Here is a 27,653-nt window from a genome sequence, read left to right on the forward strand (position 1 = left end):
ACAGAAACAAACCCAGAAATTCTGAAAGGAGCTGAAGAAAGTTAAAAGCAATAACAGTGACAAAGCAAAACACAAAAAGTAAACAAACAACAGACCCCGGAACAGCTTACAGTAGTGGGATCCCGAGGAACTGAACTCTGAAGCCTTGCAAAGGTCAGCTAAGTGTACTGTGCAGATGAGGCAGGCAAGCCTGAGGGATGCTGGTAACTTGGGACTCTGCTTGGGTTAGACATACCCTCCCGCTTACAGTAATGTACTTGGCAGCCGAGCTCCTGTGTGTGTACACATGTGCATACACACACACACACACACACACACACACACACATACACACACACACACACCTCCGAAAAATGCTCCTAGCAACCCTGGACCCCCACCTGTATCAACTAAATGTACAGATCTCTCTGAACAATGGGGTAAATTTCTTCTCTCCTAACAACTATCAAACTTGGGCAGTTTCCACTGAAAACAGCTGAAAACCAGAAGGACCTGAAGTGCTTTTTAGAACCCACTCAGCAAAGCCAAACTGTCCTTGGAATCCAGTCGTATTGATCTGCCCCTCTCTTGTTTCCAGTGATATTAATAAAATCAATGAAGCCATTGCCGACCAGATGGCTCTTTTCATTCAGCGCATGATGACAGCCCTCTCTGGGTTCGTGATAGGGTTCTACAGAGGCTGGAAACTGACCTTGGTTATTATTTCTGTCAGTCCTCTCATTGGGATCGGAGCAGCCATCATAGGGCTGGTAAGAATGTTTGTTTATTTACTTATTTGTTTTTCGCTTCAGAGGAAGATACACATTTGCAGTCACGAAAGGCCAAAACAGGACGCTTGGGTTTCTTCTCCATGTATGGTCAATGTGATTATCATTATATTGACTTCTGATGTTTGATTACACCTCACAATTAAATGATGCTCCACAGAATATGAATTAATGATATTTTAGGAAGGTTTTTATTTGGCTAACAGCAATCTACTGCATTCATGAAACATCTCCTGTTCTGTCAGGTACTTTCTAAGGGGTTTCACACCCACCGTCTCTAATGCTTACTCAGAAGGAAACTGTTAATACCGGTTAGGAGTCAATAAATGGAGCTCAGAAGGGAGCTATTTAGGACTTTACAGCTAGGTGTTCATAAGAGCCTGACATCAAATCCCACCCGGTCTCCAGCTGTCCTGTTGCTCCCCATGCTCAGATGCTCAAAAGGGCACAAGTACACGTAGATCAGCAACAAGTGTTCCAATGAGATGTCTGACTTCTCAGCTGTGCCTTCAGGCATTCTAAACCATTTAAGGGCCAGGCTCTGTGGATTCATTCTGAGTGTCATCTCTGGTATAAGGTCTGTCCCTCACTTCGGTTATCCAGACCCAAGTGTAGGAATAGGAGTTTGGGGTCACTGCGGTTAAAGATCTTCCCTCATTTCAGGAATTATTATTTTTTATCGGTAGAACACATTAAAAATGTTTAGATTACGGGTCATGGTATGAGGCATGCTGGGGTTTTGCTATCAGTAGAATTCAAAGGGAACGTAGGAGCAATACTTAGACATCATTGAACAGCAGCTGCCAATCACCACGGTGATTGTGTCTAGTAGAGTGTTCACACGCCACCCATGACACTTCCCAGGCAATAGAAAGTGACAGCAGCAAAGTGCTTTATAAAGCTGTGTGACCTGGCCACTCACTAGCATTTATGACTGAAGAGTAAACGCATTAACCCTTCGAAGCCTCAGTTCCATCGCCTTCCATACAGCCTTGATGGTGCGGTAAGTCGGGATACCACCCATGTTATACATTAAGTACAGTGTCTGGCATAAAAACCTATTGTCAAGGAGATATTTTATTACTTTTAAAAACCCACAAGACCTTGCAAACTTTACAGTGGGTTTTCCTGCAAGCCTCTTTCTTGCCTTGCTCCAGAGAACCCCTGATTCTCTGGCTTCCTTTTCACTAGTGCTGCGATTACAGACGTGTGCCACCGTGCCCAGCTGCTTTTCCCTAGGACTCGGTCCAAATCCAATTTTAGAAAAGTGGCTTTTTAAAAACTACTAAACATGGTTGTCTTTCCCATTTGTAAAAATTAAAAATTTAGTAAACCCTTTATATTTGAGTCAAAATAGTTACCTGGTGCTTTCTCCTTTGGAGTTGCTGCGGCAATGCCATGCCCCTGTGTACCGTGGCTCTGTCCTTCTCTACTCTGGACATGTCCCTAAGTAGGCCTCCAGGCTTTGCCGCTGATGTTTGTAGATTCTGCAATGACTTCTTTCCAATAGCAAAGATGTGATGTGTCATAGTTTGACGTAGGAACCTCATTAACAGAGCAACTGAAATCCCAGTCTTCCCAGACTTGAGGGTACTTTAACTCTGAGAACATTTTCATTGAGACAGACTTTTAATATCATTTTGATATATCAAGCTCCAAATACCCAAGGGTGATGTTTAACACAAGCTATTCTTGAATTAGTTTTTTTTTCATTTGTTACAGCAAAAATCCAGTGTTTTGTTAAACCATACCACCTGTTCATTTTGTTAACTGAACCATTGACTGACAGGTTCACTTCCTGTTTTCCCCCTGATGAATTTTAGAGTGTGGCCAAATTCACAGAGTTTGAGTTGAAGGCTTACGCCAAAGCAGGATCTGTTGCCGAGGAAGTCATTTCATCGATGCGGACAGTGGCTGCTTTCGGTGGTGAGAATAAAGAGATCGAAAGGTATGTTATTTCCTAAATTTCATAAAACGATACAGTTCCCTGATTTTTCTTCTTCTCGTACAAAGTGGAAGATCCACTGGCATTTAGAGCAACACGGGGAGCAACAGGAGCGGGTATTTGTTCAAGGTGGTTCAACCAGAGTGCATTAAAAAGTCTAAAACAATGTTTTGGGTTCTCATTTTCCCCTGTGGATCTTGCTATATAGACCAGGGTGGTCTTGAGCTCGTGGTCTCCTGCTTTGGTCACCTAAGTACCAGAATGAAAGGTGTGTGCTATCACACCCAGTACAGTATACTTTGGGGGATGGTTTCTAGAGCGCTGAGATAGGCAGGCAACTTGTTTCAAACGCTGGTGATAATAGAAGTGTACGCATTATACTTCACGACAGCCTTCAGCAGCATTTCCTGTCTTTAAAGAAAAGCCTACATAATGCAGAAATGCAAAGGACAAGGAAAACTCAGAAAACAAAACCAAACCTGATACACTGAAAAGCTCCCGGGCACGATGGAAACCACTCACAGAAAAGACAGCCATCAGAAAGGGAGACGCTGTATGTAAAACAAACTTTGCGTCTGACAAGGAATTGACATAGAGAGCTTGGTATAGAGAGCTTGGTATAGAGAGACTGGCATGTAAGGAACTATAAAAAACTCACTAAGATAATGATTAATCCAACTTGAAGACGAGCAACAGAGTTAAAGTGGACAGTTTGCAAGAAGACACACAGGCAGTCAATTGTGTGAAAACAGTGTCATGGCCCTGAGGAGCCCTCAGGGAAACACAACTCATAACCAGCCCACAATACTATCTCACCCTGATAAGAATAACGGTTGGCAAAACGGCTAAATATAGCAAGGCCAATAAGGATATGGAGCAAAAGGAACCCTTGCACACTGTTGGTAAAAATACAGACTAGTAGATCTCTTATGTAAAACAGCAAGGAAGTTCCTCAGTCCCTTGAACTGAGAACTACGTGATTCAGCAATCCCGCGGCTTGGGACATACCGAAAGGAAATGAAATCAGTATGTGTAACAAGTCTGCATAGCATATTTAGTGTAGTGGTGTTCATAAGAGCTAAGGAATAGAAACAACCTTGGTGACTATTCATTGATCAATAGATAAAGAAAATGCAGTAATATATATATATATATATATATATATATATATATATTGAGACAATTTGGCCATTAAAAAAAAACACAAAATTTTATTATTTTTAACAATGGGCAAAGTCAAGCAAAAGATTTATGCAATTGCACTTGTATCTGTGAAGTCTAAAGCCTCAATAGCATAGAAGTTAGAGTAGAATGATAGCTGTCAGAGGCTGGGCAGAGCAACAGGGAGAGATGGGTGGAGGAAGCGTGAGGGAAGGATTTGAAGCTGGGAGGAGGTTCTGATATGCTAATCCACAGTTCCACAACTACGGAGAGCAAGGCGCTGCGCAGTCCAAAAGCAAAGAAGGATCCTGAAAGTTTGTCTTTGGGTTAGTGTTTGGTTTTTCGATATGTAGCCCAGAAATTTGAACTCTTTCCACCTCTGATTCTTTTGTTCTAGAAAAACTAGTTTGCCCCCATTCCCAGTTGATCAGTGATTGAGACTATTGTTTATGCACTCAATTTAAACATTACATTATGTGTATGCACATCAAAGCATCGCATTTTATCCCATCACTATCCATGAGTTTTTATGTATTAGTCAAAAAAATAATTTAATTGATATTTTCTTTCTTTCTTTCTTTCTTTCTTTCTTTCTTTCTTTCTTTTTGTTTGTTTGTTTTTTGAGACATGGTTTCTCTGTAGCTTTGGAGCCTGTCCTGGAACTAGCTCTTGTAGACCAGGCTGGCCTCAAACTCACAGAGATCCGCCTGTCTCTGCCTCCTCAGTGCTGGGATTAAGGGCGTGTGCCACCACTACCCAATTTAGTTGACATTTTCAAAGACCATGGGAGCCTGGCGCAGTGACTCATGCCTTCCATCCCAGCACAAAGAAAGCTCAGGCAGGAAGATGTTTACATTTATTAAAATCAGTTGTTCATCTCTTGGAGGAGGGGAGAAAGAAAAAAAAGAGAGGAAGAAGGAAATGACAGCATGATCCAAACTGAAGTTCCACGTTTCATTTTATTAAGATATTTTACTTATTTGATGGGGAAGAAGGCGGTGTGTGGGCTCAGGTCAGGTGGGTGAAGGGCAGGAGTCAGACCTTCCCATCCACGGCGTGGGTCCTGGGATCCATCGAGGGTCCTTGGGCTGGAGACATCTGGACAGACTCATAACCTTTCTTTTTAATTGAACATGTTTTGTGAAGCTACTGTGCTGTTAAATGCATTTAATAACTTCTATAATTTTGTATTCAACCAAACAAAAATTAGCCCTGATGAATTATGACAAATCATTCCAGAGACTAATTTTTAATGAGACTTAAAACTTAATTTGCAAAAATAGATGTAGTTGTCAAAAATATGATTGTATAGCTGGGTGGTGGTGGCACATACCTTTATTCCCAGCTCTCAGCAGACAGAGGCACATAGGTCTCTGAGTTTGAGGCCAGCCTGGTCTACATAGAATGTTCCAGGGCAGCCAGGGCTATACTGTGAAACCCTGTCGTGGAAAAAGAAAAAAAAATAATAAAAAAGATCTTATTTATTTTTGTAATTTAGTTAATATATTTTGAGCTTTTTAATTTGTTTGTTTTTTGAGACTCAGTCTCCCTATGTAGTCCTGGTTGGTCTGGAACTCACCATGTAACTAGCCTAAGCTGTTGATTTGGAGATAATTGCCTATTTTCTGATAGAAACCTAATATATATTCCAAAGAAATACTTTAAATGTAAATAGTAATAAATCCCAAGCAAAGATATTTGTTAAAACATTGTTTTCTCTTGGGGTCAAGTCTATCCCACTGTGCCTCATCCAAGTTGTGACAGACTTAAGTAGCTTTGTTTGGTGGTGACCATAATCACTTCATAAAATTCTGCATCATGACCTACCTTAAGTGTTGTACCCTGAGCTGCTCCAGAAGACATTGACTCAAACCTTTACTGTTTACAGGTATGAGAAAAATCTTGTGTACGCCCAGCGCTGGGGAATTAGAAAAGGAATGGTGATGGGGTTCTTTACGGGGTACATGTGGTGCCTCATTTTCCTTTGTTACGCGCTGGCCTTCTGGTACGGCTCCTCACTAGTCCTGGATGAAGAAGAGTATACACCAGGGACACTGGTCCAGGTACTTTGGTCTTGTTTTCTATATAAGGTATTCCCTGCTAGTTTATCTTAAAAGTCTCCATAGTATCCATAAGGTTTATTGCTTTAAAGTCCAAGGCAGGAAAGCTTCGGGGGTTTGCTGAAGTCCATCTGCGGGACTAACAGTATTAAGACACTTTAGTGAAGAAAGCTGGACATGTGGGGTGATGAGCAACAATTTCATGATTTCCATAACCAGAGATTTTGCAGCTGTGCAGCGGTGGTCCTCCAGCTGGTCCCCAAAGACCATATACCATAGAAATGGAAAATCATTGACCTCTCAGCTAAAAGTAAACAGGTCATAAAACTGAAGTTAGTAATAGTACAAGATATGTGCCTAAATATTATGTTTGTGATTATTAACACATCAAGTCAGGAACATCTTCAACTGAGTAAGTTATACAGGCATACTTCATCACTCGTTTGTGGAATGTCATGCCTTCACAAATGTTAGAGCTGCGTTCATGCACAGTGTCCTCTCAGTTAGTCACCTCTGAAGGTGACAGCTTGCACTTTCCCAGCCAGGCCTTGCACACTCATCTAAGCTTGCACACCCATCTAGGCTTGCACACTCATCTAGGCTTGCACACTCATCTATTCTTGAGTTCTCTTTACAGCCTCTGTTCTCCTTCGGGGCACTTGTGTCTTGGGAAACTTTTGCATCTGTTTGCATTTATCCTTACCCCTTTCTGTCCTCAGAGAGTAAGGTCTATGAGGTCCGTGGTGGGGACGGGGCTTGCATTGCTGTGGTGATGGAAATAGCCTCACGGAAGATTTTTAAATAGAGTGTCTTGGCTACGGATTCTGGATGGAACAGGCCCCAGTTGAACAATGGAAAGTACCAGGAGCTCACTACATGAAAATTTATCATTCAAAGCATACTGTTTATTACAAACATCCCTAGGGGAAACTGAGGAGCATTTGCATTGGCCATGGGGATGAACGTCCAATGTCAGTCATTCTGAGCAATAATGGAGCAGTAGAATGTTTTAAAATTATTTTTGTGTTTGGAAAACGGACAGCAGGCATAGCTTTGAACTTTGTTTAAAAATATTGAGTCTGATAACACGTGTTCAAGTGTTACGTCAATTTTGAAAGATGGTATGAAAAGTGGTATTATCATAATTTGCATTTCTCCCTGCAAATTAGATCTACTTTTGCACAGTGAAAAGTTTAAAGTATCGTAGGTCTGAAATCTGACTCTAAAGTTCCCTCCCCTTATTGATCCACCTGCTTCTGAAAGCTTTGGCATTTGGGCTGGTGGGACGGCTCAGTGGGTGAAGGCTCTTTCTGCTAAGCATGGCGATATGAGTTCGATCCCGAAGGGATGGTAAACCCCCATGAAAGCAAACTGACTCAGGCAAGGCATCCTCTGACCTCCACCCCTGCACTGTGGCACACATGCAGCCCCAATGAACAGATAAATAAATGTAATTAAAAATCATTTCGAAGGTACGAATAGCCAAATTCAGCGCTGGCTGTTCAGTTTGCAGAAACACACTCCTTGAGTAAAGTTGTTCTTTGATTCTATGTCTATGAAAAGAGAGGAATTCAGGAATGAACGTTCAAAGGAGAAATGAATTAGTAAACTGAAAACTAAACATCCACAAACTCACCTGAAAGCTCTGAGTAAAACGTTCCTCCTATCTTAGCTTCAATTGTCAGCTTTTCACACCTGGAAAACTGCCTCGATGGAGAGATGGCATTCATCAGGTTGGCCTGTGGGCATGTGTGTAGGGCATGGTTTTGTCTCGTGTCTTTGATTGCTGATTGGTGTCTGAGGGTCCAAATTACTGTGGGTGGTGCCATCCCCACGCAGGTGGTAGAAGAAGGCAAACTAAGTAAGTCATAGGGAACAAGTCAGGGAGCAGTTCCTCTGTGGTCTCTGTTTCAGTTGCTGTCTTCAGATTCCTGCCTTGGCTCCCCACAATAATAGATGCTGACTTGTAAGTCAAATAAACCCTTTCCTGCCCAGATTGCTTTTGGCCATGGTGCTTATACCACAGGAGAACAAACAGAAGCACCGTGGTAACTGTCCTAGTGACTTTTCAGTTTCTGTGAAGAGGCACCATGACTAAGGCAACTTGTAGAAGAAAAAGTTTACTGGGGGATTTCAGTTTCAGAGATTGAGTTCACGACTGTCACGATGGGGAACATGGCCGCAGGCAGGCAGGCATGGCACTAGAGTGTAGAGTGGTGGCTGAGAGTGAGGGATTCTCTGTGTGTAGCTCTGGCCATCCTGGAACTCACTCTGTAGGCCAGGCTGGCCTCGAACTCACAGAGATCCACCTACCTCTGCCTGCCTCCCGAGTGCTGGGATTCAAGGCATCTGCCACCACCTGGTTGAGAGCTTACATCTTGTTCTGCAAGCATGGGGCAGGGGAGATAACTGGGAAATAGCATGGACTTTTGAAACCTCAAAGCCTACTCCCAGTGACACGCCTCCTCCAACAAGGCCACACCTCCTAATCCTTCCCAAACAGTTCCACCTGCTGGGGAGCAAAGATACAAAAAAAAAAAAAAGGAGCCCCTGGGGCCATTCTCATTCAACTACCACAACAGCTAGTTTCTAGTTTTATGATTCTCATCTTTAAGTTTCCCGGCAATTCAACCACTTCAGCAGATAGTTTTTAAAAACTTACTTTGTATAGACATAGGATAGTGTGTGTTGCCAACATTTTTATCATCAGTTATTATCTTCCTCGCTCAACTTCTTCCTCTGCTTACACCTTGCCTTAATAAGTGCTTCTTTGTAAAAAAACAAAAACCAAAAGACTTTCTTTAATCTCTCTCTCTCTCTCTCTCTGTGTATGTGTGTGTGTTTGTGTGTGTGTTTGTGTGTGTGTGTGTGTGTGTCAGAGAGAGAGAAAAAGACAGAGTTAATTCTTGGCTATACTTTTCCACAGCAAAACAAAAGTTGAGTACTCTTGAGTTGAGTTAAATGTTTTAACCCACTAAACTAATTAACAATCAGATTAATTTAGCACATTTTTGTGGTGCATAAAACTATTATGGCTTTCTTGGGTGTAAATGAGAAGCAGCTCCCATAGATTACTGTAATTAGTATTACTTATGTACAGACAAAGACACGCTCTCTGGTCTATTAGGGAAAGATGAAGAACTGAATGAGGGTTTTTTTTTTTTAGGTTTCAGGGTTCAATAAAAAAGAATAATAGTAGGAATAGAAAGTAATATTCACTCAGTGAATAAAAGGCAACAGGCACTGAATGAGGTGTTTGATGTAATTATCATAAATCACACGCACAACTTCATTCTGTGATTGGCATCATCATGATTCTACCACTACAGAAATGAAAGGTGACCGTGAGGTTAAGACTATGTGCCAAGTGACAAAGAATATGACTTGAGCTCTGGTCTCAGTGACTGCAGGCCTGGCCTTGAAGCCAGTTTTTCTCCCTCCATATCTATGTTGTAAGGGACACGGAGCCCAATTCCCTGGAAGGGTGCCCCATGCATTGCCTGCTCCCTATATTCTTCTCTTCTTACCTTCCTATACGCACGGCTACAGCCATGATGTTTCGAAAGAAAACTTCTGCCTGGGATGTGTGTGTGCCCTCTACAATCTTATTGGGCATGCATCTGTCTTCTCTTACTCATAGGCTTCTCTGAGAAGCTCCATGAAGAAAATTGTTTGAGGCAACAGCTTATAATGTCAGGCTAAGCACGGGTTTGTCCTCTAGTCTTCAATCGAAGACTCCAATGACTCAGTAAAATAGTCATTGCACCAAATACAGTCTCTATTAATTTTTTATAAATACAATTTATTGGGATATGTCCATGGCCATTTATTTATGCATTGCTAAGCTTGCTTTTGTACTATATGGCATGTGTGTACATGGTTCTAAACCCATATGGCCTTTAGAACCTGAGCTATTTACTAGGGGACTTTTACAGAATGTGTTTGCCGGCCCTGGATCTAGAATGCAAGAAGGCTTCCTTTGCTGAGGTGGGAGGTTTCTGGAGAGGGTGGTCTTAAAACAGTTTAGATTAAAAACTATTCTTATCAGCCTGTTTGTGCCATTCCCTCAGGTTTTCTACTCTGCAGGAAAGGGATGCTCAGCTTTAAAAGAATGTATTTTAAAGAATAACTATGGAGAAACACTTTACAAAGTAAAAAAAATATTCTATATATTTCTGAAAGGCCTGTAAACTGCTTAACTTTAAATATTTCTGAGAAATCTCAAGAATTCACGAGGATGCTCCAAATGATAAACAGCATTGTTCACAAACTAGCAAAAATGTATGAAAACTATGTTTTTCTTTGCATTTCAGATTTTCCTCTGTGTCATAGTAGCAGCTATGAACTTCGGCCACGCGTCTTCTTCCCTGGAAGTCTTTGCCACTGGGCGGTCAGCAGCTTCCAGTATCTTCCAAACAATAGACAGGGTGCGTAAAAGCCAAAGGAAATGGGGAGTGGGGTATGGGCTGCGCAGATTCTAAGAGCTGCGAGGTAGAACCAATTGCGTTTCTGCTCACATACTCATGCTGGAAGATACCTGCAAAGGAATCACGTCTGTTTGAGACAGGGTCTTCCCACGTCGTCCTGTCTGTGGTCTGGTGCTCGCTACGGAACACCCGGCCCTAAAATCCACCTGCCTCAGTCTTGTATGTGCTGGGATTAAAGGTGTGAGCCACCACACTGGGCAAGAAATAAACATTTAAAGATAACATCAGAGAATACTAGACCTAATAAAAGAGATAAAATAGGACTAAGTGTTTTGGCTGGCTAGTGGGAGGGATCTTTAAATGGGGTTCTTGGGAAGTAAGAGCAAGGAAAGAATTCCTGGTTGAGAAACTTCCAGGTTAGGAAGAGACTGGTTGATCTGAAGGAGTTAAGAAAGTGTGTGTGTGTGTGTGTGTGTGTGTGTGTGTGTGTGTGTGTGTGTGTGTGTACGAGCAAAGCAATCCAGGGCGAAGGCGGGAGGAATGGGTGGGAAAGGCCTGAAGATCAGGTTTGAGAGCCTAGATTTTCTGCTGGCAGGGAATCTCTTCAGGTTTTTAAAGGACTTTGGTAGGCCTGGGAGGATTTTGCTGATTAACTTAAGGAAGTAGATTGAAAATCAGTCAGGTAGCTACTGACTAAGAACGGGAGGAAAGATTTATTTTGTTATTTTTAATAGTGTCTGTGTATCTGTCTGCCTGTCTGTGGAGTGAAGGCAACTGCCTGTGAAGGTCAGAGATGTTAGACTCCTTGGGGATGGAATTAAAATTGGCTGTGAGCCTCCCTCTGCAGGAGCGGGGTCCTGAACTTATGTACTAGGATGAGCAGCGTGCCTTGTAACCATTGAGCTCCTCTTTCTAGACCTTTGACCTTTTCTAATGCTAACTTCTTAGGGCAGCCATAGTTTCAAATGGAGTGATGACTGTCAAGGGTCCCTGTGAAAATAGCTGAAAATTATGGCATTTAAATTTTATTATCCTTATTAGACTCTTAAGGAAAAAAATAGAATACGGCTTTGGGCATGAATTCTTATTACTAGTGTGGAAGACAGAAATAATTGAACCCGGAGTGTTCCAGAAGAGGAAGAGATGGCCCTCTTCCTTTTCTGGTCAGCCAGAATGGCTGTTTTAAATCGGTGCCGCTGTAGCAGAAGAGTGAGTTCAGGGTACAGTCGGAAGTTGGTGACATTTGAGAACATTTTGTGGGCGCCTAATTTTACTCCTTACCTACCTTGGCTACCAAATGCAGAGTGCCACTAGCCCCAACCCAGCTGACTGGTTATATTTCCCTGGGCAAGAGATACTCTCAGAGGTTCCTCCCTGTCTAACAAGGACATAACAACGTAAATGCAAATGCTATATTAAAACACCTTTGCCTCCTGTCATCTCAGTGATATAAACGTGTGTGATATAACACACTACATTAAATGCTAACTGTATGATCTATTGATAAACAATTTCTCATCATATTATATAATATTAATAATATATAATCTTAAAGTACTAATTCAACAAGTAATAATAAATAAAACTACCATTCTATCAAGGTCACATTCAACAATAATATCTAGTGATATAATAAGCCAGCAATCTCAACAGTGATGAGTATCAACATCACTTTCATAAATATGAAATATGGAAGTAACTTATCTTTAACATATCTCTGCAATATTTTGCCCAAACAAAATTCTGCTTTTTTAAAAAAAAAATATTGGATTTATTCATCTTATTTTTCTGTGTATTTTGCCTGCATGTATGTATGCGCAGCGCATGCATGCTTGGTGCCTGTGGAAATCCAAGGAGAACATCAGATCCTCTGGAAAAGGAGTTCTAGGTCATTGTGAGCTACCTACTGTGAGAGTGCTGGCAACTGAATCAGGGCCTTTGCCGACGAGAGCTCTTGAGCACTGAGCCGTGTCTCCAGTCCCAGTGTTACTTTGTGAGTTCACGAATTTACTAAGACACAAAATAGATGCGGCACGCATTATCACTGTATCTTTGTATTGTACTTCAGCAACCAGTCATTGACTGCATGTCAGAAGATGGATACAAGCTGGATCGAATCAAGGGGGAAATTGAATTCCATAATGTGACCTTCCGGTATCCTTCTAGACCAGATGTGAAGGTGAGTGTTCACATTTTGCCTGATGTTTTTATTATTATTATTATTATTATTATTATTATTATTATTATTATTATTATATAATTCATTCCCAGAGCTGCACGCTGCTTTCTTAGGGCTGACTCAGTTTCCAGGATCAGAGGACAGAGACGTGTTTCTCTGGAAGTGTCCCTGTGTATTATGCCAGCTTAGGGGCACACTGCATTTTTAAGTGATGACGGCATTGTGCAAATCCTTCTGGTTGGAACACGGGTCTAGTGCCAGACTCAGACTAAGTCAGCCGAGTGATCCTCTGCTGAAAGGAGGGGCAGATCCTGTCATTCAAGTAGTACATTTTCCAGTCACCACCTCCTTGGAGATCACGGGAGGTGGAGCCTAATGAAGGAAGTACGCCTGGAGGAACGAGCAGCTGGAAGTAGCTCTACCGTCTGTAGGTTCCCCTGGCCTCTGGCTGCGTTAGTCCTTAGAGGAAGGTCACCTGGAGCTGTTGCTCCCACAAACCTTGGGCTTAGTGATTGACCTGGGCACATAGTCAGGGAATTAGACTGTTTTCCAGAACCTCCAGAGCAAGGTTGTTAGAGGGAACCCCACCCTACAGGAAGCAACCATCTGCCCTCTTGAATGAACCGGCTTTGAAATGATGCTTTGTTTTCATTCCGAACGCGGCATCTCTGGTTTCCTCTTATTAATAACATATCTGTTATACTCACAGAACCGAATCCTAATTCCCACCTTTAGTCCTTGTCCTTCAGAGAGGTTTAGACCTAGAAACACAGCACGCACATTTATTAGGCAAAGTTATTCAAGTAATAGCCTCATACCATTCAAGCATATCATCTGCAAATTGGTTTGTTTCTGATTCTTGGTCTATGAATTATCATTACGCTTGTGAATTACAGGAGCTTCTTATTTAACTGATTGACATTGACTCCTTGAGGTATCCTGGTATGGCAGCTGTGTTTTAGATTAGATTTCGAGGCCTAATTTTAAAGGTGACCCTTGCTTATTTACCAGTGTTAATACGTTATCATTTTATTGTTGGCCACAGTTATTAAGCAATGTGCTAATGATAAACCTTTTTTCCAGACGGTCTTCTTTTGTTGTTAATTGATGGGTAGACATGGGTAGTACCATGGCACATAAGTAAGCACAGACACACCCACACACATTGACACACGTGCCGGGGGTATGGATACAATATACAAATCCTCACAAAGCATCCTATGTATGGTCTAAGTGCTTAGTTAAGTGCCCAGTGACATGAACTTAAAGATGTTCTATCTTCTCTAGATTTTAAATAACCTCAACATGGTCATTAAGCCCGGGGAAATGACAGCTCTGGTGGGATCCAGTGGCTCTGGGAAGAGCACAGCCCTACAGCTCATTCAGAGGTTCTACGACCCCTGCGAAGGCATGGTGTGTGTCTCCCAGAAACTTCTCAACAAGTCGGAGCGAGCGAATGCAAATAGTGACGTTGTCAAATGGATTCTTTGGATTTAACCTCGTTTTACATTTACCTATCGTGCTTCTTTTGTCTTTCACATTTACAGTTTCAACTTCTTTGAGCAGCAAAGTGTTTTTTGATGAATCAGATTAGGCAGCAAGATATCCTATATAGCACACACCTACAAGATAGGAGCTATTGTTTACTTTTATTGTATCTTTTGAAGTCCCCTTTTGGTCATGAGCCAAAAGACAATAAACGTACGCAGAGAGTATGGTGAGCAACTGGCTACTCTTCAGAGGAATTCAAAATGTGCCATTTCTGAGGCTACCAATGAGAACTTAAGTGGGTTTTACATCACCCGTGTTTTGACAATGAATTTTTTATTTCAATGATATCCTTATATAAATAGCAACGTTTCCATGGGAATTGTTTCTGTTACTGTCTTGTTATTCTCTGCTTATTCTCCCCAGTGGCTAAGTATCACCTAACGTTATGATTCAGAAGCTTGAGGGACTCCAAGCTGTGTGACACTCTTCTGTTCTCTAGGTGACTCTGGACGGCCACGACATTCGCTCTCTGAACACCCGGTGGCTGAGGGACCAGATTGGGGTGGTAGAACAGGAGCCCATTCTGTTCTCTACCACTATCGCAGAAAATATCCGTTATGGCAGAGAGGAAGCAACGATGGAAGACATAATCCAAGCTGCTAAGGAGGCAAATGCTTACAACTTCATCATGGCCCTGCCACAGGTACCCTCCTTATAGTCCAGGGGAACGCAGACGTCATAAAGGAAGAATATGTCTTTTTCATTTGAATCCTCAGTCCTTAAATTCTCAATAGCAGGCTCTAGATTTACATCTGGAAATGGACCATGTTTTCCCTTTCATGTAAAAATATGTCATTTGTATAGTTGCCATCTTCCAAACTGGCGAGCTCTCTTTCAAAAACACCCATTTGATGTAGGTAGAATTTCTTGGTCTACCTATTAAGCAAGTATTGGAAACATTGCAATATTTGACATGAAGCAATGCTCGAGAAATGTTTTCTTGCTTGTTAGTCACCTTCCAGTTACTGTGACAAAATACCCAAGATAAAGCCAGTTATAAGGAAGAAGATCTATTTGGGCATATGGTTTCAGTCAAAGGTCAGCAGTTTCCTTTGCTTGTGGCAAGAGGAGCATAACTGTGGGGAGTATGTAACAAGCATAACAGCTCACCTCTCAGAAGCCAGGAAGCCAAGGGAGGAGAAGGAGAGAGAGAGAGAGAGAGAGAGAGAGAGAGAGAGAGAGAGAGAGAGAGAGAGAGAGAGAGAGAGAGAGAGAGGGAGGAGGAGGAGGAGGAGGAGGAGGAGGAGGAGGAGGAGGAGGAGGAGGAGGAGGAGGAGGAGGAGAGACCAGAGTCCTGATGTCTCTTTCAAGGGTATAGGCCCCACCTGCTCAGTGGAACAACTTCCTTCCACAGTCACCCCTAAAAGGTTCTACTGGCTCCCAATAATGCCACAAGGTGGTACCAACTACTTGATAAGAAGCAGCTTCAGAAAGGAAGGATTTTTCTAACAGTTTGAGGACACGGTCTAACATGGCAGGGATGGTGTGGAAGCATGAGCACATATGTCCCAGCTGGTCACACATGTTTGTGGGCAGGGAGCCGAGAGAGATGGATGCTGGCACTGAGCCAGCTTTCTCTTTCCCTTTTCAATCCCAGTCCGTGGGAGAGTGGTCATCTGTATTCAGGCTGGGTCTCCTCTTTGCTGACTACCATTTTTGGAAATACCCTCAAAATCTACACAGAGGTGTGTCTCCTAGGTGGTTTCAAATCCCATCTAGTTGGCAAGGAACACTGCAGATACATTGATGATATAAATCATAACCTACCGCTGTTCTTACGCTTCCGTTTTCTTGTACTTACACAGCTTGACTATTGTGCTCTTAAACCTGAGCCTCACAAATTCAAGAGTTCACCGGTACATCTCCATTCTGTGTGATCGCCATGTCTACAAAAACTGGCTCTATATTATATCTACTGTATATTCCTTGGTGGTTCGCTAAGTCACAGGACAATTACTGATAGTATACCAAGCTTTGCTCTAACACGTCACATCTCCTAGCTCTTAACCCTTACACCTTGCCATGTAGCAACTACTATTATGTCCGTCTGCAGATGAATAACGATGTTCTGTGAGGTCAGTAACTGCCCCGAATTATATATCTGTAAGCAAGGAAGTCACAGCAGGTGGTCCAGCTCCAGCGTCACTGACCTTGGATAGATCACCGTCACCCTCTGAGTTCCCTAGGGTATTATTGCAGTGAAGAGACATCGTGGCTACAGCAACCCATATGAAGAAAAACATTCAAGTGGGGCTGGCTTACAGTTCAGAGGTTTAGTCCATTATAGATATGACAAAGAGCATGGTGACATACAGGCAGACATAATACTGGTAGTTGAGAGTTCAATATGTGGATCCACAGGTAGAAGGAAGAGAGAGAGCCTCTGGACCTGACTTGAGCTTCTGAAATCTCAAAAACCCACCCCCCAGTAACACACTTCGTTCAAAAAGGCCGCACGTACTCCATTAAGGCCACACTCTCAAACCTTTCAAATAATGCTACTCCCTATGAGCCTATGGGGCCATTTTCATTCAAATTACCACACCTGCTAAATCACCTTTTTAAGTAGCATTGTTGCTATGAGAATGCTATGGCCTAATAGCTAATGTGAATAAAACTTTAGAATTACACTGCCTCAAATTCTCCACCTTCTAGCTTTATGAGCTTCTTGCCAAGTTAGTTTAACCCTTTGTGCTCAGAATTTCTTTGTTCAACCATTAAGACAAATAGCAGTACTTGCCTCCTGGGGTTTTGTGAGGACCACACGAGACAGTATCTGTAGAATTTCAGCACCATGTTTTGTCTGTGGTAGGGAACTCAGCTCTTATGGACCGATACCAAGAAAGTCAAGACTCTGACGTCTAACGCTCCACTGCTAAATTTCAGTGTGGACTTAATCCTGTAGGATACTCAGTCAGGACTTAAGGTCCCAGCAAGATGTGTGAAACTAGTTTGATCTCCCATTCACAATATAAAGACGGCTTAAGCATTGTGTTTTGCTGTACTGTTCAGCAGTAAGAAAGGTGCCAGGATTGTGAAAATGTGACTTAGTCCTCTATGATGGATTTACAAGGCTGGTTAATTTTCATTTTGGTTGAAAATTTTTTATTTGAACGTGAACTAAAAAGGAACATGCTCACAGTTCAATGCATTAACTCTCTCACATGCAAAGAGTGCTTGGTTAATTCATTTTGGAAAGGATATTTCTTTCAGTAAAAGTTGGACCTGTAAAAATTCACACCTGAGGAAAAAAGTTAGAAGGGGTACTGGATCGCTGTCAGGAGCCATCAGTTCTTCTCCCTCATGATTCCTAGCAATTTGACACCCTTGTTGGAGAAGGAGGAGGCCATATGAGTGGTGGGCAGAAACAAAGGGTGGCCATCGCTCGGGCTCTCATCCGGAATCCCAAGATCCTGCTTTTGGACATGGCCACCTCAGCGCTGGACAATGAGAGTGAAGCCAGAGTACAAGAAGCACTGAATAAGGTTTGTGGAGAGTCAGTTTATTTCTCAGGCCCCTCAAGGAGGGGATGATACCAATAGGTCAGTACATCCAGTCTGAAATTTTATAAAATATTGGTCAGATGCCATCTCTTTCGAGTTGAACAGAACATAGTTGTAATTTATTCCCCAAAGATACAATATAAAATTAAAACTCAAATGAACTGTGACATGGTTTAACCACCCCTCCCCAAGCTATTAAGCTATTGATTAATTGCTGTCAGGTCGATCTGTGATGAGACTTATGGCTATAAGAAACAGTTGGCTACTTCGGACATACGCACAGCCTGTTTAGGATGTTCCTAGGATCCACAGCTGACTTCCTTGTAGACTCAGGGATGGTGTGAAGCTTGGTGTTGGTTCTGTCCTGTTTAAGGGTACACCCTGTCTTCTGTCCAGATTCAACATGAACACACAATCGTCTCAGTTGCCCATCGCCTGTCAACAGTCAGAGCTGCAGACGTGATCATCGGTATGGAACACGGAGCAGCCGTGGAAAGAGGCACCCATGAAGAACTGTTAGAGAGGAAAGGTGTCTACTTCATGCTCGTGACCCTGCAAAGCCAAGGAGATGAACCCCACAAAGGAAAGGATGTAAAGGGTAAGTACCTTTTCCCTTTGGCCTTCTACTAAATAACTAGCATCTATGGTATTGAATGAACCCATACACTTGTGAATATGTACTGCATATTCTCCCAACGCCCATCCGTCATTACTCAGTTGAGAGGGGAGGTAAATAAAACACGGAAGGTTAAGTTATCAAGTCACCGGGCAGAACCCACGGTCCTCGCTTTTCAACTCTACCATTTTCCTGTAGGACAGGCTTTCTGGATGTGTCAGACATATGGGGGCGGTTCTCATTATTATTATGTGACTTAAACAATAACTAAATATTTTACACTTATTTCCAAAAGGAGATTGACACTCCAGGCCCTACCATGCCTTCTCTTCCTCAGTCTGGAACTTGCAGACCTAGTGGTTATCCTGAGCTAATTCATCAGCCACTCTTGACCTTCTCTACCGTCTCCCATGTAGGCTCATGAATAACATAGTGTATAACTATTGCACATGCTTAACATCCATGAAATCTGTAAGCTTTGAATGTTTGCTGGTTGGATCAATGTTTTTTGTTTGTTTCTTTGTTTCGCCAACTTTAGTGAGTTTTCACTAATTTTTTAAAAATTCATTCTAAAAGATACTCACGTCTATAGAGATTATAACCAGCCAGCACACATTTCACACAAGTCAATCTTACTAAGTACTTTGAATTTTTTTTTGTGGTGCTGGACAAATTTCAAGATTTATTTATTGCAATAGGTTAATAGAATGTTTGGATATTCCATGCAGTAGTTACCTTCTAGGCAAACAGTAGAGTAATCTATGTAAATACAGCCCTGCTAAGAGTAATCTATATAAATATAGCCCTGCTTATCGTGTGCGCTAAGGAATGGTTCATGTTTTGTTAAACAGAAAAAGATGCAACTGAAGGTGGTACACTCGAGAGGACTTTCATCAGAGGGAGCTATCGGGAGAGCTTAAGGTAAGCCCAAGCCACGGGAGCTTTTTACAGTTGTGGTCCTTCGGCAATATCTCAGGTTTAAAAAGGAAACCCTTTGCAGACTCCAGGTCTTGTGATGTAAGAGTATGTCAGTTTGTTTAACCTTGTCATTTCATCTGTTGAGAGGAGGGCCATGATAGAGGACTGTCTGGTTAAAATGTTTATTGCGCTTAGAATAGATATTTTATTATTTGTTTTAATGTTAATTTTATGTGGATGAGTGTTTTGCCTGTATGTATTTTTGTCCACCATGTATGTGCCTGGTGCCTACAGAGGTCAGGAGAGGAAATTGCACTCCCTGGGTCTGGAGTTAGAGATGATTGTAAACCACCAATCATATGGATGCTGGGAATCGAAACCTGGAGAGCAGTGAGTGCTCTTACTCATTGAGCTACCTCTCTGACCCCTAGAAGGGGGATTTTTAAAACAACTAGGGTAACATGGTACTGATATCCATATACTTGGGAAGATGAGACAGGAACATCACAAGTTCAAGGCTAGGTTGGACTACATTATGAGACCTTATTTCAGGAGAAAACATATAAACAATTACAAACAAATAAACTACCAGATACCCAGTCTTTCCCCACAAAGTTCAACCACTGTTTGAAACACTCTTATTTGAAGGCAATCTTCACCAATTTAACTCTGTTCTTTATCCTGAGTGAGAAGCAATTGAATTACTAACACTTCCACTCTCAGCGTAACACATTTGAACTCAAATCATTCTTTAACTGGATGGAATAAAATCCATGTTTTAGCTTTTAAAGAGGGTGTCCCCAACTGAGATATTTATTTTCCTGTGTTTTCATATGCAACTATTAACTTTCAAAACATACTTTGGAGTGTGCTGTCAGTGAGATTGTGAATCATCATTTGTATGTTGGTTTAAGAATTTTATTTTAAAATTTTCTAGCATTAAAAGTTACGTATTAAGAATTCTGTCTAGAAATATCTATCTGTGTTCGTGAAAACATTGTTAAAACAGTGTACCCTTTTGTCAAAAAACTGCAGTAAGTTATGGCTGATGCATCTCACTGCCATTGGCCTCACCATTTCCAAGATATGAAAGACTGTGCTCAGAATCAGTATAGGACTTGCTCATTCAAGATGGCTACTTGTTTACTGAGAAGGAGTTAAAGCTGCTTAAAATAGAACAGTCTGATAAAAGCCTCAAGTAGTCAAAATGATTTTATTTATTGTTCGTTTCTAAGGAATAGTTTGTTAAAAAGTATTTGTACCTATTTCAAATATGGATAGATTTTTTTCATATTTTTCAAATATGGAAAGATAATGTATCTATTCTTTATAGATCTAAATTCTCAGACTTGTTTTTTTTCTTCTTCTTTAGAACAAATCTACTGAAGAAAAAGAAAAAAGTTTAAAGAAGTGTTAACTTTATTGAGCTGGAAAACAAAGCATTATCTTTGAATTCTATATAGTAGAAGATGTAGATATTACCAGAATTGTTAGGTAATATTATAGACATGTGGCACTGTGTTTGATCATGCCACTATGTTTAATCATAAGTAAAATACGAGAATCACAACTTGAAGAGAGCAACTGCTTTCTTGAACACAATAATGACTGGGCACCTCGCTCAACCATCAGGTTAAAATGGCATGTATCTTGTGGTCCTGCAAACAGGAAAGTCAATGTTTTGTTTATTCTTAAGAACAAAATTCTGTCCATTGGAAGAAATTTATGATGAAAAACAGATACCCATTTTCACATAAGTGTCTCTTATTTTGCTACATTGCCCACAAATTCTACATTTTAATGACTAGGATTAAAAAATCCAGAAAGGCAAACTACATACAAAAAGTAGCTATTAACCTCCTGCAGAGAAAGATTTATAACTTTGAATAAGGAGTTCTATTAAAAAATCTCATTGTAAGGGGTGACAAGATTTTCTTCTAGAAGATGACTAGATGAAATGTTAATTTGTATCTTGTTTCTTGGGCTACGGTCTGTCTGAGAGCTGAGCCTTTCTTCAACAATATATTTTAGGTTCAAAAACAAGTTAATTGGCAACGGAAAATAATTTCCTAAATAACAATGTTGAGAAAAGAGAGAAAGAGCATTCATCTCCCCAAATTAGCTGTTTTTATTTGCAGTGAAAAGCAGCATACAACTTTTGACAAAGTGGGGGTTTCTTAAGGAGGAGTGTTGCACAATTTCTGAAAAGGGGCGTGGTGGAATCTTACCGCCCTGTTTCAGATAAAGCACATTGAGCACCAGCTGGCAGGCAGAGCCCTTACCCTGTACTTTCTGCTCATGGTCTCATCACAGTCTCTGCTAGAGAGGTGGAAGGGTTTAAGGAATAGGGGAGAGGGAGATTTAAGAACTCACAGGCAGGTCTTCCTACATCTGGATCTTGGTACTAAACAATTAATATTGACATTGTCAACTGCTGTGAGTTTGATTAGACCCATGGCTTTGAGTCTCACTCATATCATACGTCCCATGATGCCCCTACGCTCACCCTGTGATCTCCAGGTGACACAGCCTACTTCATAGTCTGGAGATGTCCCAGCATGAGTTGCCTAACCCAGAGTAGTAACTCTGTATGTCTCCTCTCCATATCACTCCGAGTCAGAGTAAGTTCAACACCCCAGAGATTAGACTGAGGACAGTGAATCAGGTTTCAAGAATGATTTTCTTCTTGATCATAATGAGGCTCGGCCAGAGTTTGAATGTGCAGGATTAAAGAAGAGGAGACTTCTGGGAAATGGATAGTGTTGAACCTGGGTGACTAAGAGGGAGGCCATTCACACAGGGTGGGAAGAGATTAGCGTAATGAAGCTGGCATGTTACTGATTTCTTGGGAAGCCTGGATAAGCAGATAGTGGCAGGTACCATCTTGGCATTTGTTTCAGTCTACTTTCACCTGAATACAAATAATAGAGGACAGGTAAATTATTCCATCTGGAGTTGGAACAAGAGGCATGGTCCCCTCACCTCGATCATCTCTCCCCTTACACTGTATTACTTCAAATTAAGTCTTCAAAACACAAATTTAACTACTCAAAATTTCTTTTTGTTTAATATTTAAAAAAAGAAGAGAGTTTATTTTGTCTTATTGTTCCAGAGGGTAAGAGTTCATCATGGTGGGGAGGCGTGGGAACATGTGGCAGTCATGGTGGCAAGAAAGAAGCTGAAGTTAACTCTGAGTTCGAGGCCAGCCTGGTCTACAGCATTAGATGCAGGACATCCAAGGTTACATAAAGAACCTGTCTCAGGAAAAAATAAAAAACAAAACCAGCTTTATGTTATGTATAATTTTTTTACCTCTCTATTTTCAAAAAAAAAAAAAAATGGGTGGTGGTGGCTTCCACCTTTAATCCCAGCACTAGAGAGAACAAAGGCAGGTGGATCTCTGCGAGTTCAGGCCAGCCTGGTCTACAGAGTGAGTTTGAGGACAGCTAAGACTACACAGAGAAACCATGTCTTGAAAATACACACACACACACAGAAGAAAAAAAGAAAACTACTCAAAATTTCTGCACAGCGTCCACCCGATTTTTTTCCTTACACTGGTGTTGATTACATGTGTTATTCTCTGGGATTTAAACTCCTTGAGAAAGATGTCTGTGGTTTGGCTAGTCTTTGTGCTCCCTTGGATTTTGACATGTTGTAGGGACCCAGTGGATTGCAGATGAATGAACAAATGCACTAAGCTAAATTATATTTCGATAAGTTTTTGTTGATTCCTTTCCATGGGCAGTCGAAATACACTTCAAACCTAACTTGGAAGCTCTTTGGCCTGGTTGCCGTGTGACCGAGAAAACCTAGAGATAGTCTCACTGGGGACCCTGTGTTTATCACACATGTATCCAGGTGGCCTCATCCTGAAGGGGAGAAGGACAGGAAGAGGGCGAGAATGAGGAAGAGGTGGGAGAGGGAGAATAGGAAGAGAAATAGAGACACAGGGAGACATAGAGACAGAGACAAGCAGAGACTGTACAAGGACAATAGAAATGAAACCCCAAACCAGAAAGAAATACAAGCGCTAAACCATCACCTTTGCCGTGGTAGCAGCTGAAAGAACCATCTGGACTCCGGATACATTTGGGTCTTGGGCAGTTTTCAGTAGGTCGATGGGAAGCTTTTCTCCCTTCACCCTTTCCCTCCCTGGTATACCCCGAATCTGGATCGAGTAGCGACAGAGCTTGGGCTGAGAGAAATCTACCCACTTTACTCTGACCGAAGATAAACTTCATCAAACCTTATGTAGACGCTCCTTGCCCTATTGATGCAATGTGGGATGTAAACCAGGACACCTGTTCAGTCCGGTTACAACCTGCTTGCCATCTATAGCCCATCTTGTCTTACCGTTTTTTTTATTTATTTGTTTGTTTGTTTGTTTGTTTTCCAGAGCCTCCATCCGGCAACGTTCCAAGTCTCAACTTTCTCATCTGACCCATGACCCTCCGTTGGCTGTTGCTGATCATAAATCTATTTATGACAACAGCAAGGTCAGACACCCATTGTCTGGGGAGGGGGCTGGGGCGTGGGAGGAATCTTTCCCAGGTGCCAATCTATCTTTAAGTAAATGTGCTTCCTGGTTGTATAGTAATGACTCACTAAGTCAGATCAAATGGGAGGGTATCAGGACCTAGTCAAAACTCAGTATTTTAAACACACACACAACCCACGCAAAGAACAGAGATTTACTAATTTCTTTGAAGAACATATATTAAGTTAAACTGAATTGTTAAGGAATTGCTGCCAATTTTTAGATGAATAATTATAAAAAAACACAGAAAATATGTTTCTTAACCATTTATAGCAAATTATTTGTTTTTACGGAGGTAACTTTTTAAAGTTTTATATTTATTTATTTATTTATTATGTATACAATATTCTGTCTGTGTGTGTATCTGCAGGCCAGAAGAGGGCACCAGACCTCATTACAGATGGTTGTGAGCCACCATGTGGTTGCTGGGAATTGAACTCAGGACCTTTGGAAGAGCAGGCAATGCTCTTAACCACTGAGCCATCTCTCCAGCCCCCCTTTTTAAAGTTTTAAATAACACCTCGAATCATTTTACTTCTTAAAGTTTAAAATTTTCTCTTAATTGGTGAAGGTATTTGATAAAACTAGACCTGATACAAATTGTCACAGGTTTTAAATACAAAGGCACACTCATGAGAACATAAGTATTCTGCTGTTGCAGACATTGTCTTTCTTACAAGGGACCATGTGCCAAGCCCCAAGTCTTCCCCACCTTGGGCGTCCTCACTCTTGGTTCCCTATATGCCCTTCATTAGAACCTCAGCATGGAACTCTTCCTTTTTGAAGCCATTCTCTTTCCTCTCACTAAATCTTAGACCTTAGACCTCCTGACCCATTGCATCTGTGTTGAATCTTTACAGGCACCTTGTGGCAAGGTTTTCGTTTGCTTATTTTTTTTTAACCTGGAATGAAAAATTGAGTTTCTGTGATGAAAATGAAGCCCAAACTCTTTTACGTATTGAATCAAATAAGCCAGGGAATATTTTAATTATAAGTACATTCATTATGCATGATGTAATCTCAAGATGCCCTCAATAGAATCCCAACATGTGAACCTATTAAGACATCATTACAAACACTGGCTCACAGAGGAGAGATGTGGAACAATTTTTTGAATGATACCCTTTAAGATCTTATGAAATATGGGTTATTAAGGCTCTCTCCTGTCTTGCTCTCCTAACATTGAATGGTGATCTTAATGTTGAATAAATTCCATAGAACCTTCTTTCTCAGGAGTTGGCAGGATGAGTCATGGTGAGGTAGCCCCACATGTGTAATGGTAATTTCTGACCATAAAGGGGAAGCTCTTCTTTTGGGGCCAGAATTAATTATTTCATTTATGTTCATGGTGCTAGGAGTGAAACAACTGAAATCATTTCGATGGTGCTAGTACAACTTTGAAAAGATGACATTTGATGTTTTCTCTTGCAAAGGAGACGAAAACCAAAACAGGGCAAAAGATGTTGAGAAGCTGATATTATGATGTTCAAACTCCAAAAGGAAACGATCTGTTGTCTCCCTGATACTTTTGTGTATACAGTAACTGTATCAGAGTCCTTCGACTTGAAGGAAATTTAAAGCAAAGACTATAACGTAATTTAACTAATGGGATTTCCATTTATTTGTTTTTAACTAATCAATATTTAATCCTAAGGAGTCACTGTGTGCGAAGATTTGATTTTGTTTTAGTATTTGAAAGTATTCTAACACTTAACTAAAGTCTACAAGGCCAAGCAGGATTCTCGTTCTTTCTCATTCTGCTGGAGAAGGCGGGCTTCGCCTTCTGTGGAGTGGGAAAGCATATGGTGTGTTGCTAAAGGTTCCACTTCCACAAAGCAATTACCTCCACCTTGTGGTCTCTCAGGGTATTTACAGAACACAGAGAAGGGCTAAGGTTTAAGCTGATATAAACCCAACGTGGGTAACTCATCCAAAGAGTCAGCTAGTGACAGAGCTAAGCCGGTTCTCTTTCTCCAAGCAGTATCTTTAGCTCCCACAAATGGTATCAGATGGTAGACATCCTGATCAGGTTAAGTTTAGGATTAGGGAATGTCTACAGATCAGAGGTTTTTTTTTTTCAGTCTTTAATATTTATGAATCTTTTTCAGTAAAATTGACATGCATGCATGCATGCATACATACATGAGAAAAGTGGAATATATATGAATGAAGTCAGGATGAGTTTATTAGATGCTTGTAGCTTCATCATTGCTGACTTACTGGGTTTAGTCCTAGCTTAAGACATAGGACAGAGACAGGACTCATAAAAATGGCTGTCTGTTCAGCTGGGTGGTGGTGGCGCAAGCCTTTAATGCCAGCACTTGGGAGGCAGAGCCAGGCGGATCTCTGTGAGTTCAAGGCCAGCCTGGTCTACAAGAGCTAGTTCCAGGACAGGCACCAAAGCTACAGAGAAACCTGTCTCAAAAAAAAAAAAAAGTCTGTCCATGCTTGTTCATCTAGAAAATCTTGGCCTCTTTGTAACATCTACCATGTCATCATTAAATCTGACAGTCATTATCCGGGTAGGAGACTCTTATTGTTAGAATACGGAAACCATTGTAAATAAGTATAGAAAGAAGGACATTCTATTCCAGTAGGAAGTTTTATTTCACCGTGGCCCACACAAGAGAGCTAAGAAAGAAAACTAGGAAAATCCCGTTGAGCATGGAACTATCTAGACAGCAGATAGGAGACCACTGTATCTTTTGGAAAGAATTCAGTTATTATTTATAAGGTATAAAAGATTTTATATTACTTTTTATTCTTCTGTTGTTCATTTAGATGTAACAAATAAAATTCAATAAAATAAGCCATTGTCTGGGGACTGGCTTTCTAGTTTCTCTACTGCTCAAGTTGCTTTAGTATAGTAGGATATAACTTTCTTTTTCTTTTCTTTTTTTTTTTGGAGAGGTTATTTTTATTTTGTTTTGCTTTTTTGAGACAGGGTTTCTCTGTGTAGCCCTGGCTTTCCTGGATCTCTCTCTCTCTCTCTCTCTCTCTCTCTCTCTCTCTCATATAGACCAGGCTGGCCTTGAACTTATGGAGATCCACCTCCCTCTGCCTCCCCAGTACTGGGCTTAAAGGTGTTTGCAATGATGCCCTGCAGATATAACTCTCTTTAAGATCTTTTTTTTTTTTTTAGCCAGTAACAAAAATTATTCAAGTTAACTAGTTTGATTTATTAGTTTATGTTGAAATGAAAACTACAGGGCAAAATGTTTCATTTTGCCTTTAAATATCTCATCGCTTAAGGCTAGGGATGCTTTGCTGCAAGAAAGCCAGGAACGGTTACGTTTTCTTAGGCTGGAAATGACGTAACCAATCTGCCATTAGGGAACAGGTAGAATTCAGAGAATGTTAACATGACATCTATGAGTCTGCGAGCATCCAGATCTGGACTACCAAAGCCTGCAAAGGTCACTTTTGCCATACTGAAAGTCACCCAGTTAGTCCGACACGATCCCAAGGGTGCAGGCAGAATCCACTACAGTCAGAGTGAACACTGAACTACTCAGAGCAATAAAGTCTCTGCAGCTTGGTATTTCTGCACCGGCTCCCCAGATCAACTACCAGTTCCCAAAAGGAGACACAAAGGGGGCCAGGTAATAGCACCTTGAAGTAAATGTTTAGAGGAGAGAACTTACGGACTTGGGAGCGTGTCTTCTCTCAAGAGGGCAGATGTACTAAGTGCTTGGGGTAAAGGGAATAGCTCTGTCTTGCAAGGTAGTTGGCCAGTCAAATATACTCAAAAAGCTGTCTGGACAAAGGTAGTTATTGTCTGTGTGCAGAAATATGATACATCCAACCCCATTTTAATGAGATAGCCAAAGCCCAGAGAGTTGAGTGCTTGGCTGGACATTCTGTGGGTGACCAGACAGGGTTCTCCCAAGAAATCCATTCTTCCTCTGGCTGCTGCACGGGTCCTTTCTCAGGCACCCTCTCTGCAGCACTGATGGCTGAATTAGTAGGCTGAGATGAAACAACCG

At 41.3% G+C, this 27,653-nt stretch overlaps 1 protein-coding gene across 1 annotated transcript in view; it reads left to right on the top strand.

Moving 5' to 3' along the window:
- Positions 1–27,653, top strand: part of Abcb11 (ATP binding cassette subfamily B member 11) — a 71,755-nt gene that overhangs the window by 22,593 nt on the left and 21,509 nt on the right. Inside the window, exons 8-18 of the mRNA XM_050121925.1 lie at positions 578–749; positions 2,591–2,715; positions 5,762–5,936; positions 10,247–10,360; positions 12,429–12,539; positions 13,827–13,952; positions 14,530–14,733; positions 17,405–17,575; positions 17,990–18,191; positions 19,061–19,130; positions 23,527–23,626. Of these exons, the coding sequence (XP_049977882.1) occupies positions 578–749; positions 2,591–2,715; positions 5,762–5,936; positions 10,247–10,360; positions 12,429–12,539; positions 13,827–13,952; positions 14,530–14,733; positions 17,405–17,575; positions 17,990–18,191; positions 19,061–19,130; positions 23,527–23,626 (1,570 nt within the window). The remainder of the gene's footprint in view (positions 1–577; positions 750–2,590; positions 2,716–5,761; positions 5,937–10,246; positions 10,361–12,428; positions 12,540–13,826; positions 13,953–14,529; positions 14,734–17,404; positions 17,576–17,989; positions 18,192–19,060; positions 19,131–23,526; positions 23,627–27,653) is intronic.

The sequence above is a fragment of the Alexandromys fortis genome, unplaced genomic scaffold (assembly GCF_014885135.2).
Source record: "Alexandromys fortis isolate MF-2015 unplaced genomic scaffold, M_Fortis_MF-2015_v1.1 scaffold_8_9099976_23576923, whole genome shotgun sequence".
Lineage (NCBI taxonomy): Eukaryota > Metazoa > Chordata > Mammalia > Rodentia > Cricetidae > Alexandromys > Alexandromys fortis.